A 15,148-nucleotide genomic window follows, 5' to 3' on the forward strand; every position below is an offset into this window, starting at 1 on the left:
TGTCTATCTGGCTTGGTTATTCTGATCATGACCTCATTTTCATGGATCATTGATAATTTTAAGTATATGTGATACTTGTAGTAAAACTTTATCTTTAGGACTATCAATATAAAATCAATAATGGTTAGTAAAGCAGGCGAGACATTTCATTGTGTGCACTCTTGTTATTTTTTTTATTTCTATATTAGCGGTCTGAACAAGACATAATCAAAAAACAAAACATAAAGATAATGAAATTTATTTTTATAACTTATTACAAGAACCATCAAGATTGTAATGTGTGTTTCATTTTTTCATATTCATTTAAGAGGTCAAGATGTTTAAATTTGTCTGGAGTTAGGTTAAACAATCTGACCAGATTAAATCTTTCACCAGCACTAGGACTATAGTATGCACTCATTTGACTGACCAATATTACAGCTTCTTGTTTACTCTGTAAAAGACATATATGGTATATATTTACAACTGCCTTAAACCATTTGTAAATCAATATTTTTGCAAATGGTCATTTCTATATAAATCTCTTCAAGATCTGTTTTAAAAAGTAACTGGTTATGAATTCAAACTTCTCAGTTTAAATTTCAGTAAACACCTGAAGCAAGTCAAGTGGTTTCATCTGAAAAATATTGATTTCAATGCAAAACACATGTTTAAAAAGTTGAACATAAGTTTCAGATTAAGAATGATCAGATGCAAGACTACCGGTATTGTTTTACACATGTAAAGTTTCTGTTATATTCCTGTTATATTAAATGGATGTTCCAGAAAACTAAAATTTTTGAAAACATGTCTTCTTACTGTTTGGTAACTCCAAATCTTTCTAAAGACAAAGAAAATGCTTACTTTGCTCAATTATAGACAAGTTGAAATTTAACCTTGACTGAAGTATGATATTGCTACAGGGTGTTCATGACCTTGATAACTATGAGGGTCTCCAATGGTAGATGAAGTAACATAAAGAAATATTGGTAATTTCAAATTTAATTTTATATTATATACCTACAGTAATATAATGATACACGTATATATAATTATATATGCATAATCAACATGTGAAAAATGCTGTTTTCCATATGAATTTTATACGACCGCATGCGTTCATATTTAGTTATGACGATATTTCTTCGTCGTCTGAAGACATTTTGGTTCGCTGACAATAAACTTTGTTTGATTTCAAGAAAAATTAAATATATGGGGTTCTTTGATATGCTGAAACTAAGCGTGTATTTAGATTTTGGATATTGGACCATAATAGGTATAAGTCCAATTTCAAAATTTTCAGCTCTTTGACCACATTCATTCTTTGTCAGAAACCATTGCTGTGTCAAATATTTAATCACAATCAAAATCCAGAGCTGTATCAAGCTTGAATGTAGTGTCCATACTTACAAATGTACCCCAACTGTTCAGGGTTTCGACCTCTGCGTCGCCCAGCGGAGCATTTTATTAACTAATCATCTTACAAATACTTCTTGGATCAATTCATGACAAAGGTAGTATGGAAAGTGAACTTTTGCATCATTTCATGTAAACATTTGTTGAGTGTGTTTTACATTGAAGATGAAAAAGACAGTTTGATATTAAATCTAAGAAAAAAGATTTTCAACATTAAATTATACTTAGGAAAACAAGTACACATCATTGACTGCAATAAATAAAGTGAACAACCAATTATGAAGGAACATGCAGCATTACAGCATTTTCCTGAATACATTTAGTCATTTTCTTAAGAAAAAATTACTTACTATAATATTTTCATCATACTGTCCAGCCATCAAAACTATTCCTGCAATTAAGATGAAATAATTACATTAGATGTATGTTTCATTATAATACGCTATTCTGATTGGCTAACTGCAATCTCGCGTTATTCCTTAATCAACTTCATTACACAATGAAATTTATCATTCATGATGACACGAGGTCCCACAATAAAGTGCACAGGTAAATTAAATAAAAACTTGATAAAAATTGTGTTTTCATGATCCTAGCTAAAAAATGTAATTATAAGTATAGAATGCTACTTTTTGTAACTTCATAGGGTTGTAAAAGCGTTGACCGTGCGCACATTTTTAGAATGAAGCGCTTCCATGCTTCATACAAAATGTACTTCGGTCAACACTTTTACACCCCAATGAAGTTACAAAAAGAAGCATTCAATTCTTAATTGAAGAATATAATTTCAAAGGTGTTTAATTTAATTGTTTCACAAAAAGGAATAACTGAAGTTGCATATGGAATTGTTTTACAATACAGGATTATAGGTCCTCATCCAAAGAGCCATATGAACAAACAAGTCAATATTTGAATATGATCTGAACAAGGATTTATATAGTACTACACAAATCCTTGATCTGAATAAATCTAGGATTAGTGGTTGTATATTCACTTCCTGAACAAAATGTAAATTTTGAAAGTATTGAATTCATTGGACATTCTGTAAAGAGGGAAATTTTTGTGAAGGATTTATTAGCAACTTAACTTTGTCATCAGAAGCTGATTTAGGGGAGAGGGCCTTATGGGGTTACATATATGGTTAATGCATAGACTTTTTACAAGTTCCAGTCCTATAATGGTGCCTTGTTGGCATTTTCGAATTTGAAACACCAAACAAAATTGAATGTCTCTTCTCATATTCAGTATAAAAATAGTCTAGATATATACATCTATTAAATACGCATACATGGTTAATGTAAAATTGTTTCTGTAATTCTTAGCTGATTTATCCTTTTACTGACTGGTTGATTATTTCTGTTTAATCAATGTGTGGTTTGTTTGATCTCAGTTCTTCATTGGTCAAAATTATGACGTCAAATTTTCTTGCTTTCCTCCGAATTTCCTATTGTGAAGTCACGAAAAAAAGGCGACCATGCCTGATGACGTTACATAGAAAGAACACATCTTTTTGCAGATCATTGGAAAAGAAGGATTAAGTTCGTCTTCATATCAACTAAAAATCATCAGAGAAACAGATTCAACCACCAAATTTTGTGCAATACGATATTTCTACACTCTTTGAGTTAAATTTTCAATATTTAAAACACTTGGAGAGCCTTGTGTTTTAAATTTGAAAATTTAACTGTCTCAAGCGGAAAAATATATGTATATCATCACTTAATATTGAATATTTTTCATAATGTAATTTCGGGTTGTATTATAACATAAAGAAATGTGTAAATTTTGTGTAACTTTAGTAGAATTATTTTAAGTAAAATGAAATTACCTTAAACTAAAAGCTGTAACATGTGATAAACTTCAACCTTTAAAGGGAAGACTATTTTATCAATATGACAATTCCGGGTGTGAAGATGGATTTGATTTTATCTGAATGCATAACAGATCCCAGATGTCGTTATGACCAGTTTATCATAAAATCCTACCTTTGTCATCTGCAAATTCAGGAAAATGTGCTACAGTCAAACATGGAGGAGCATTTTCTTTCAGAAGCTGTAAAATCATACAAATAAATGATCATCTGGTCCATTTAAATGGTTTTTCATTTGTTTACTTGATTTAGTTTTAAAATAAATTCTATGTTTTACAAGTATGTTAAATAAAGTCCTAAAAAGTTGAAAGAGATAATTGGTTCTTAAAAAAATGGAATGAAGTCTTAAACTAAAAAATCAAAATGCAAGAATAATGTAAGGAAATTACAGATAGTGAAGCATAATATATAGATGAATTTCGATTATTTACATTAATAAAACTTTATGCTTATATGGACATCTTTGCTATATCATCCTTTTGACACATTCCTGGTAATATATGTCCAATAGATTAATTGTTGACTGTTTAACATTAAGCTAATTCCAGCAGCAACTATTACATGTATATTAAGGATGATAACAGTTTAATGTCATATGAATGTATCCTGCTTTGTACTAGACATACACCATGAGTGGTAAGCTCACTACGTAACACTTTGAAGGAAGACATGTCAGTATATATGGACTCCATGTCGACTAGTCTTACCTCATACTACTAAGTACCATGTATTGGGATCAAATTTACAACCCCTTGCATTCAAGAGGATATATGTACTGTAAGACCATAGAGGTAAAATAAATCTTTCTCATGTATCTTTACCAAATTTTATGTATTGACCACCTGGCTCTTAATACATTAACACTTTGATAAAAAGATGTTGTAACATAGATGTTGTTATAGACCTACCTGGTACATTCCCAGTGGGGTAAAATAGACATGTTTTCCGTGTATCTGTGAGAAATAGTATTCATAGCCATCTCCTTTAGGTAATGGGTACAGAAACTGAAAATCAACAACATTTTATTCAAAAAAAATTCCAATTTTTTAAAACTACACTGTTAAGAAAAAAAACTAGAACCAACTGATTCTTAATTTTTTTGAGTTTTTAACACAAAATTTGCAAAATAATATCATTCAAAAAAAAATTAGTGGGAAATGTCTGTAATATTTATAAGAGGGGCAATAGGGGGGAGTGTCATCCCTAATTTCCAGAAAAAAAATAAAGCAGTCTTTCCCAGATCTCAAAAAAAGTAAATAATTAATTCCCAAGTCCCAATAAGGGTAAATCCTGAATTTCCGTGAAAATAAAGGCCCAATCCTGAATTCCCGCAAAAATAAAGGCCTAATCCCGACATCCCGAAAAAGGTCCTTCTGCCCCTCTTATAAGTCAAATTCATAATTTCTAACATAAAACTGATTTTTTTTAAAAATTGTGAATGCAGTATATTTTTGTAACCAGCTTCTTCCAAACAGTTTACTTAATGAAATTTGATATGAAAAGTTGCAAGTCAATATTTGGTGGGTTTATTTTTTTTTTTTTTGGGGGGGGGGGGGGGGGTTTCTTCCTTTAATACCATTTTTTCATAAAATTTCAGCTGGTCTTATCATCAATCGTCCCCCATTAACCATGTAATTTTAATATATTATGATTTTTTTTTTAATCTGAAAATTACACTAATTTCAATAAACCTAAATGGAAAGAGAAATCTGTGTACAATTGTATTATACAACATGCTGTTGGTAAGTTATATCTCAATTCAAACATTTTGACAAATAGAGTGTTATCACTCTTGCACCATAATTTAAAAAACCATCAAAATTATAAAGAAAGAAGCTTGTCTTTGTTTAACCATGACAGATACTGTTTGTCAGACACACTGATTTAAAAAAAGTTATCCTATAAATTTGTCTTGTATATGCTGAAATATCTTTATATGGTGAAATTTGCAGCTTGTATATCTTTAAGGTATATCATTATTATAGTTTACTGAAACAGATTAGACTACTTACAATAGGACATGTCTTTGCTTTAGCATCTAAACTTTCATAATTCATAGCCTGAAAAACAATAATAATCTTTATACAAAAGTCTTACTAGTGTCAGAGAACATATCAAAATACAAGTAGGATATTTAACAAAGATTAATAACTGCAACAGAATGTAAAATAATTTCTTATATGACACCCTATTTTTGCTTTGTAAAAAAAGCAATGTTTCAACTCCAATAAAAAACATGGGTCTTACATATTTACATCACAACTGAATTTGCAAAGTCAGTTGTATTTTGAATGACACTGGAGATCAGAATGAGCATTTTTGGAGAAACTGCTTGCCATGAAATTCAATAAAATCTTTCAAAAAGTAAGTCATGAGTTTTTACACTATAAATCTTGAAACACTTGGTTATTTTATAACATTCTTGCTTCGTTAAAATCAAAATGGCTGCCTTTCTAAAGTGTCTTATAGTTCCATTTTGCTAACACTTGCTATAAAGATATTTACAAATATAATGACTACATATGTGCATAGAGCAGGTGATAAAAGAACTATTGCTTAAATAATACATAGGCCTGCTTTTCATTCTGACAACAAGATAACACAAGATTAATCAAATTCTATATGTGGAATCATCCGTATTGAAGATTTCTACATTGGAATGAATTTGTTATTCCAAAATGAATTTGTTATTCCGAATTATTAAAACATATTATTATACTTTATGCAAATCTCTTATACATTGTATCATCCATTCATTTCATTGGACACGCGGCATTTGTTAATTTTCACTAACCTTTCATAAGCCCTGCCCACCCATAGCAACAGGTGACAATATAAGCAATGGGTGTTAATGCCTACATTGAATCAACACCAGCTGAGCCCTAAGTGTGCCGATCCGGAACAATTAACACCTGCTCCGGCCTAGGTTAACCGATTCTTATTTCTACATCAATTCCATCGTTTTGTTGTTGTTGTTAGTAATCTATCATAATTCATGACTTTATTTTTTTATAATTGTCCTTCTAATAACATAATGCACACTTGAATCATAAGGCATTCAGTATAATCAAAAACATACTGCCCTTGGATGAAGGTGTAAGGGTGATTAACACACTTGGTGAAAAAATTATCACCAGCGACTTAAGTCTTGGGTGATAATTTTTTCCCTCGTGTGTTAATCTACCCTAAGACCTTCATCCAAGGGCAGTATGTTTATATTAAAGTAGGAATCTATGAAATGCCAGTTTATTTATCCTGTCTGAAACCTGAATAACACATACCTCAACTGCTCCAAAAATGCAATCTTTTTCTGCATAGTATTGACTCCATATCTGAAAGAAATTTACTAATTTGTTGAACTGATTTATATACAAATAGATATTGTCTCATCCTAACTTACTCTAAAACTTATCAGCCTTTGAAATGACTTACAAATGTTAAATGTTGAAAAGTGGGATAACTCATGGTGACAAAGATCAACTCATTTACCTATTGCCTCTAAAATGCAATATAGTATGTTTTAAGTGTTTCCTGGGACTATTATACTAACGGGACTGGAAACCGTTACACCAATCATTGTAATAATGTCAACATCACGGTCATTGGAAGGAGACTTTACCTGCGCTATTTATCGATACGCCATATTGTTTTGACAGTGACAGCGTGCCTTGATCTTATAATTTCGGTAATTTGTTTTTTTATTTTATAGTAATTCGAAATGATAATCCTTAATATAAACATGATTACTATAATGATAAAAGATATCTCGATCTTTGACAGTTGTTATTAATCACCAAATTCTGTCTTGAGTGAAAAAAATGACACATAAAGATTGAAGTATTCAGGATGAAAATAGCGTGGGGACGATGTGGAAAAAAGTATATGATTCATAAAATTTCTTATAACCGTTGATTGAAAAGAGATACGCAAGTTCGGTTTGTTGTAAAATCATATTTATAGGTTAAAGTTTGGATTTGCCTATTTTTATAGACACTTTTTAAAATAAAAAGTGGAATATAAATCTCTTTCTCATTACAACCGGAACCCACATGCACGGCTCAAATAAATTATACTATTCCTATAAAATTACCTACTCCGTTTTATGTGTACAATATTTTTATTATAATCAGGGTTAATTTTGCTTAGTAATGGTCTTCTGGTGGCATTAGCATATGACTTTGTGAAAATATGTACACTAGCTTCCATAATTAGAACTACAAAAGTAGGCCTGTTCACAGCCATATTGAAATTTTGGTGTAAACACGAAGTTCACAAAAGTTCAAAACAATGAGGCTATATCTTTATGAGACCCGGGTAACTTTTGTTATATGAATTAATTATGAACTGAAATTGTAAACATTGTTTTTATTGCACACTTATTGTTTTTATCAGGATTAATTATGATCTGTTAACCTTTGACACGTTGTTTTCTTAGCGGTCAAGTAAAGCGCTGGCATTTCGACTATCTGGTTTATTTTCAACACTAATATATTGACTACTTATTAATAAGTTTTCATAAACAATATATATTTTTTGCATTTAAACTAATTAATTTAATAATTATTTTTTTATTTCAAATCCACCAATTTTAACAGTATTATATATATGCTGACTTGTTTGCCGAAATCTATTGTTTACATTCATGTACCGAATGTACTACGTGACACAATAAGCTGTCAATCAAAACAAAAAATCAATAATCCGCTATCGGGGCAATAAAATCTCAACAGATCGATCAGTTTCCAGTCCCGTTAGTATAATAGTCCCAGGTGTTTCTATCAAGAAAAATGGATAGGGCTGAAAGTTAACAAATCTAATATAACAGTAACCCTCCAACATTTTATGTGCCTATGTTAAGTCTGTGATTGTTGCTGTCTCCATTTTTTTTTTCTTTTAAGAGTATTTTATTGGTGTCATATATCTATTTGTTTCCTTTAAAAATATATTTACAGAGCTTGTCATACAGTGTAAGTCCACTGTTGAGGCAAACATTAGACCTCTACATATCTTTTTTAGTTAACTTGTGTTGCTAAATTGGTGTCTTATTGACATTCACTCCACATCTCGTTTTAATAATTGAAATTCAACATGAACTCTGATGTAAAACTAAACAATAGAATTTTTACCACTCACTGTGCAATATCAGTTATATGATCTCCAATCTCCTAGATTAACCTATAAACCAAGTTACATGAATGTAGGTCAATTTACTTATGAGACTTGGTTATAGATATAAATGCTGAGGTATATTTTCACATAGGTATGAATGTAAAAGGTACTCCAATAGACCCTCAACTTCAACCTGAGCCAATATAAAAAAAAACAGGGGAATACTGATACGGCATGTTGATTATTATGTACATTTGTGAAATTTTTTAATACCCCTGGTAATAGAGTTATCTCTGCTAAGCACTGAAAATTCCATTTACAAGTTATTTTGATTTCACAGAAAGAAAAGGAATCAAAATATTAAAGGAATTTGACCTAAATTAATTATGAATAGTTTAATTTAATGGAATTGCCAATTCTTAAATACATCGAAATATCAAGGTATTGTTATTTAAAAAAAAAAGTCATGACATGAAATGAGGACAGTATAATAACATACTATGGGCGTTTGGCTTTAAACTACATGTACACTCTCAGAATTTATTAACAAAAAATATTACCTTCTTTATTTCTTCAGCACTTTTATCTTTGATTAGATCAATTTTCATAACATCATCTAAACTCTACAAATGTACAATTCTATTCATTCAGACTACAAGCAAACAAAATTGTAGGTAACTGGTTGATTTGTAAGTTCTTAGACAATCTACAGATTATTAATGCAAAAAATTGATCAACTACATTTTGTTCACTTTTTCAAATTATATATATGCATTGAAACTAGTGAAAAACTTCAGTTGATTGCCAGGTTGTAAGTATAAAGCAAATGCAGTATAAAGAAAATATTCTTACCATCCATTACCTATGATTGACTTTATATTCAGTTGATATGTTTAAAGAAATGGATTTAAATGATCTTGAAAAAGACTTTAAGATACTGTTTCTTCTATTTTTGTTTGACAGTAAAGATGTACTACACATGTACTGACAGTGTTTTCAATTATGCTCCTTGTATTTTTGTGTCTTTGGGTTGCTGTCTCATCAACAGCTATCCCTCATCCTCTTTTAGTTATATTCTAATGAGATAAAATTGGACACTGCGAAACGTTTTCATAAATTTACAGTAATTTCCTTGAGACATTTTTAGTCACATGATGAATTAATTATTAAGTATCTATTTATGGCAGGTTTTATCATGGTTATTGCATTATTGAACAATATATTTTTTTATCCTGCAATCTCCTATTATATTATACAAATACAGGTATACAAATAAACTTATCATATATGTTTTTTCGAAAACTGTTTTGTATAAATTAGGCCGTTAGTTTTCTTGTTTGAATTGTTTCACATTTTTCATGTCTGGGCCTTTTAAAGCTGACTTTACGGTATGGGTTTTTCTCATTGGTGAGTGCCATTCAGTGACCTTTAATTGCTTTTATCTTTGTTGTTTGAACTCTGATGGATAGTTGTCTCATTGGCAATCATACCCCATCTCCTTATTTTTATTAGACAATATCTGTATAAATTACCAATACAGTCCTCTGAAATCTTAATATTAAATTACTCTTATGTCATAGTTCACTGTTGTGTCCTCTTCTTGGTCCATATTCAAGCAATGTTAAATTACTTTAAAAAAATACAAAGAGTGAGAAGGTACTCACAAGACATTAAAGAATATTATTTTTAAAACATAATAACGAGTATATAAATTTCAGAGGCAAGGTTTATTTTGGGATAAAAAAAAAATAATTGTGGTAATCTACAAATTTTGGCGCTGTAATCATAGTTCAAAGCTTAAGGTGGTGGACATTGTTTGGAAAATTGTAGAAGCATCAATTAAAATTCTGAAAAGCACAGTCCGTGTGAACAATACTTATACAAAAGTTGGTTCAATTTAAATTTGTTGAGCCAGGTTTGTTGCTTGACAGACATAATAAACATAAGTTTGAACAGTTCCAGATAAGGCAATTTAGAAGCATTTTCCATGAATACCTTTTAAGTCCTGCTATCAGCCTAATAATAACCTCATCTAAAATAAACTGTTTTTAAAGTCAATTAAGTATAACTCATATTAATAAAATAATCTTTTTGTTCTGACAATGCTTGACAATAGCATAACAATTCTGATCATCAATACAATGTTGTCAAAGTATATCAATCAAGACTGAAGATTAAAATGTATTGCAGTAAAAACTAAGTTACCCTTGGTGGCCAGTTACCACTGCCATGGGGACTTTCAACACTAGGTTTTGGAACTGATTGAGCTTTTTTAATTTCCTGTTTTCTCTTCTCTGATGACTCAAGTTTTTTGTCCTTCAGTTGGTCAAGTCTAGCCTGAAACTCTTCTGGAGATGTACTGAAAATTGTATTTTGACAACTGACAATTAAGATATATTTAATTTACGCACATCTTTTAATCATAATTATGAAATACAGTTGTACATGAGTGTTTTCATATAGAAATAAAAGTGTATTTCAGAAACAGTTTTATTTACTTTAGGGGATTAATATGAATCTCACTGATGAATAAACATGGTTTATTTTCATTTTCATAACATGAAAAGAATTCACAGATATACAAAATTTACTTACCTTTGTATATTACTGATTTTTCCCTTGTACTTATCAAAGTATGGGTTTTGTGAAATGTCAAGTTCATCTGCCTTCGTATTGGAATAGTCCCTTGTAACAGCCTGTTGGTATTTTTTCCACCTTAGTCCACACTTATTTGAGCATAATAGATTTCTTGAAAATGTTGATCTGTTTAATTGAGATGGAACATTTCTCCAACAAGAGAGACAAACACGAAGTAACTGTGAGCGTGGTAACATAGTTGTATCACATCTGTAATTCATTCATGATATTTTCTGTAGAAAAGAAATCAAAATACAATTGACATTTATTATTTCGAACACCAAAAAGTTGAAAACTTATAATTTCAAATTATGTATCAATCCTGATCATTCTTCCATGAGATTTTCCCCATATTACAATATGTTATTACAAAAATGTTGTCACAATTTTTATCAAAATTTTTGATAAAATATAAAAGAATACTTTTTCAAGTAATCAGTCTTATTTTTATACTCATAGTATGACTGAAAAAATATCAACAACCTTGGAAGAATCCATTACCACCTGCACTTAGGCATACCGCAATAAAATGCTTCGCTGGGCGCAGCTTGATACGACCGCAGAGGTCAAACCCTGAACAGTTGGGGCAAGTATGGACACAACATTCAAGCTTGATACAGCTCTGAATTTGGATTGTGATTAAATATTTGACACAGCATAGGTTTCTGACACAGAAAGAATGTGGTCTAAGAACTTGATTTTTTTTAATTTACCTATTATGGTCCAATGTCCAAAATCTAAATACATGTTTAGATTCAGCATATCAAAGAACCCCATATATTCAATTTTTGTTGAAATCAAACAAAGTTTAATTTTGGACCCCAACTTGGACCAACTTGAAAACTGGTCCCAAAATCAAAAATCTAAACACATGTTTAGATTCAGCATATCAAAGAACCCCAAAAATTCAATTTTTGTTAAAATCAAACTAAGTTTAATTTTGGACCCTTTGGACCTTAATGTAGACCAATTAAAAAAAACCGGACCCAAAATTAAAAATCTAAAAACACGGTTAGATTTGGCATATCAAAGAACCCAAATAATTCAATTTTTGATGAAATCAAACAAAGTTTAATTTTGGACCCTTTTGACCTCAATATGAACCAATTTGATAGCGGGCCCACAAATAAAAAATCTAAATACATGGTAAGATTCAGCATATCAAAGAACCCCATATATTCAATTTTTGTTGAAATCAAACAAAGTTTAATTTTGGACCCCAATTTGGACCAACTTGAAAACTGGGCCAAAAATCTAAAATCTAAATACATGTTTAGATTCAGCATATCAAAGAACCCCATATATTCAATTTTTGTTGAAATCAAACAAAGTTAAATTTTGGACCCCAACTTGGACCAACTTGAAAACTGGGCCCATAATCAAAAATCTAAACACATGTTTAGATTCAGCATATCAAAGAACCCCAAGAATTCAATTTTTGTTAAAATCAAACTAAGTTTAATTTTGGACCCTTTGGACCTTAATGTAGACCAATTTAAAAAACAGGACCCAAAATTAAAAATCTAAATACACGGTTAGATTTGGCATATCAAAGAACCCCAATAATTCAATTTTTGATGAAATCAAACAAAGTTTAATTTTGGACCCTTTTGACCTCAATATGAACCAATTTGATAGCGGGGTCCACAAATAAAAAATTTCTAAATACATGGTTAGATGCAGCATATTAAAGAACCCCATATATTCAATTTTTGTTGAAATCAAACAAAGTTTAATTTTGGACCCCAATTTGGACCAACTTGAAAACTGGGCCAAAAATCAAAAATCTAAATACATGTTTAGATTCAGCATATCAAATAACCCCATATATTCAATTTTTGTTATAATCAAACAAAGTTTAATTTTGGACCCTTTGGACCTTAATGTAGACCAATTTGAAAACTGGACCCAAAATTAAAAATCTAAATACACGGTTAGATTCGGTATAACAAATAAATAAATGTGGTCAAAGATTTTACAAATCTAATGCGCCATACTGGTCTTCCTTTATAAATATGCATTTCTTTAAACATAATTTAAAAGCAGTGTAAGGGAAGTAACCAAAACGTTGTATTTGGATTACCTCCCTTACACTGTTTTAAATTATCTTAATTGTTCATTAACCATTACTTTAAACATAATTTAAAAGCAGTGTAAGGGAGATAATTTCAATGATGTATTTGATTTATCTCCCTTACACTGCTTTAAATTATGTTTTGTACTAAAGTATTTGTCCATTAATGAGGACAACCTTGTTTTTCCCCCTTTTTTGCCCCTAATTCTTAAACGGTTTGAGCAATAACCCCCCAAAGCAAATCCTAACCATCCCTTTGTGGTATGGAAACTTGTAGTATAATTTCAGAGAGATCCATACACCGTTCCACAGTTATTGTCTGGAATCTAGAAAATGCTTATTTTTGGCCCCTTTTTGGCCCCTAATTCCTTAACTGTTGGTACCATAACCCCCAAAATCAATCCCCACCTTCCTTTTGTGGTATTGAACCTTATGGTAAAATTTCAAAGAGATCCATTCACTTAAACTAAAGTTAGAGTGCGAAAACTAATGCGTCTTCGGACGACGACGACGACGACGCTAACATCATACCAATATACGACCACAAAAAATTTTTTGCGGTCGTATAAAAATGGACAATGTCATCTGTAACATCTCATTTCATTGTCACATTTCTGCCCCAAAAATGTTCACTGATAAATCATTTTCAACAGCATACTTTTAGAGAACAGCTAAATATAACTTCTTGGTTATTACATGTATCTCTTCTGAAATTGCTGGATATGTCCTAAAATTTGAACCAAACATATACCTTAGATCAAATATCACACCCTTCAATCCAACATTAATTTCTTCTGGAAATCTGATATATATCATGTGTATATATATAAAGTTCAGCTCTATCCACAGAAATTTTATTTACAGAGGAAATGGCCATGCCATTGACAAATTCAAGTTTTTCAACAACAAAAAATGTCCATATGCTTTTCTAAACAATTAACCTGAATACAAAACTATAAGGAAGTGATTCAATCAACAATTTATACCATGGTGTCAAAAACTGTTGCAAAACTGCATTCTACAACTAAAGAGGACTGTAGAGGTCAAAGGAATGTCAGTCAAAAGTCATGAAAGACGACATCAATGATTGACACCAAGTGATGGCAAACTAAGTCCTTTGGGTCAGGTTAGCTAAAATAATATATGTCACCCTACTATCCACCATCCACATGATGTGTTTGATAGTAGGAAACACATTTTATGTTAAATGCATGTAGACAAATAACGTGCTATAATTCATTATATATCTGACTAAAAAAATATGTAGAGATTCGAAGTCCCTATGCTAAGGGACTCTGTTGTACTGTAATAACAAACTTTCTTGGGCTTCATATAAACTGATTACACAGAGTTGTGTCTCACCTGTGTGACTATATCACAAACTTGAAAACCTGTTGATGCCGCCACCATCAGAAGTTAGTCCAAATAATTATGACGTCTTGAAAGGCTATTTTAATTTTTTGCTGTGATGCCTTCCTACGCAACAAAAATTAAAATAGCCTTTCAAGACGTTATAATTAGGTCTATTTGGACTACAATAGATGTATAAGAATGGCGACTAAAGTCTTGATTGTACATTTTTGTCGCAGCTTAGCATGTGTATAGCCATGATAAGCCTTGGCTACTATAGTACTAAATTAAAAAAAAAAAAGATTTGTTCGTTTCCTATTAATCTGCTTGTTGTTAGAAATTTAGTCAACCAACTGTTTGATACCTCATTGAATAATTTTCCTGTATAATATACATATTATCTGCTATTGTAATCAGAGACATATGTCTCTGTTGTAATTACCCTAAAATTTGACCCTGATTTGTGTATGTTCACACATGACTTCTACATGTTTTATAGTTTTATTCAAATCAAATAATTTGTTTGAGTATCAGTTTTTGAATATTTGCAAACACTTTTTCGTATTTACTTACTGATAAGTCTTCTAAGAAAGACCTGGGACATAAATAGTATAAATATTTGTTAGTCCGGAAAATATTGGTTCCGATGTTAGTTAAACTTTTTAAATTATCATCTACATCATTGTAATGGTTTGATGATTGTACTTTAGCTT

General features: G+C 30.7%; 2 protein-coding genes across 7 annotated transcripts in view; one reads left to right on the forward strand and one right to left on the reverse strand.

Moving 5' to 3' along the window:
- LOC127709649 (uncharacterized) overlaps positions 1-15,148 on the forward strand; it is a 479,059-nt gene that overhangs the window by 118,939 nt on the left and 344,972 nt on the right. The gene's annotated exons all lie outside the window — the stretch shown is intronic.
- On the reverse strand, positions 223-15,100 carry LOC127709906 (ATP synthase mitochondrial F1 complex assembly factor 1-like). Of its 3 annotated transcripts, none has more exons than XM_052215605.1 (10): positions 15,009-15,100; positions 10,970-11,244; positions 10,580-10,733; positions 8,935-8,997; positions 6,547-6,597; positions 5,278-5,325; positions 4,174-4,269; positions 3,381-3,447; positions 1,746-1,786; positions 223-433 (listed from the first exon to the last, which is right to left on the reverse strand). In XM_052215605.1, the coding sequence occupies exons 2-10, from the start codon at positions 11,230-11,232 to the stop codon at positions 266-268; spliced, it is 951 nt and encodes a 316-aa protein (XP_052071565.1). In that variant the 5' UTR covers positions 11,233-11,244; positions 15,009-15,100; the 3' UTR covers positions 223-265. The 3 variants fall into 3 exon arrangements, with proteins under 3 accessions (XP_052071565.1, XP_052071582.1, XP_052071574.1); XM_052215622.1 differs by lacking the exon at positions 15,009-15,100 and adding an exon at positions 14,878-14,895; XM_052215614.1 differs by lacking the exon at positions 15,009-15,100 and adding an exon at positions 14,800-14,878.

This window comes from Mytilus californianus, unplaced genomic scaffold (genome assembly GCF_021869535.1).
Source record: "Mytilus californianus isolate M0D057914Y unplaced genomic scaffold, xbMytCali1.0.p SCAF_1, whole genome shotgun sequence".
In the NCBI taxonomy this organism is placed as follows: Eukaryota; Metazoa; Mollusca; class Bivalvia; order Mytilida; family Mytilidae; genus Mytilus; species Mytilus californianus.

Bases quoted from the DNA above. Each gene is read 5' to 3' on its own strand.
- LOC127709906 (XM_052215605.1), bottom strand. From the start codon at position 11,232: ATGAATTACAGATGTGATACAACTATGTTACCACGCTCACAGTTACTT. The intron at 8,998-10,579 runs GTAACTTAGTTT...GTACATTTGTAG, and splicing joins GTGGTAACTGGCCACCAAGG to AGTTTAGATGATGTTATGAA. The intron at 434-1,745 runs GTAAGTAATTTT...TGTCTTTTACAG, and splicing joins AGTATGATGAAAATATTATA to AGTAAACAAGAAGCTGTAAT.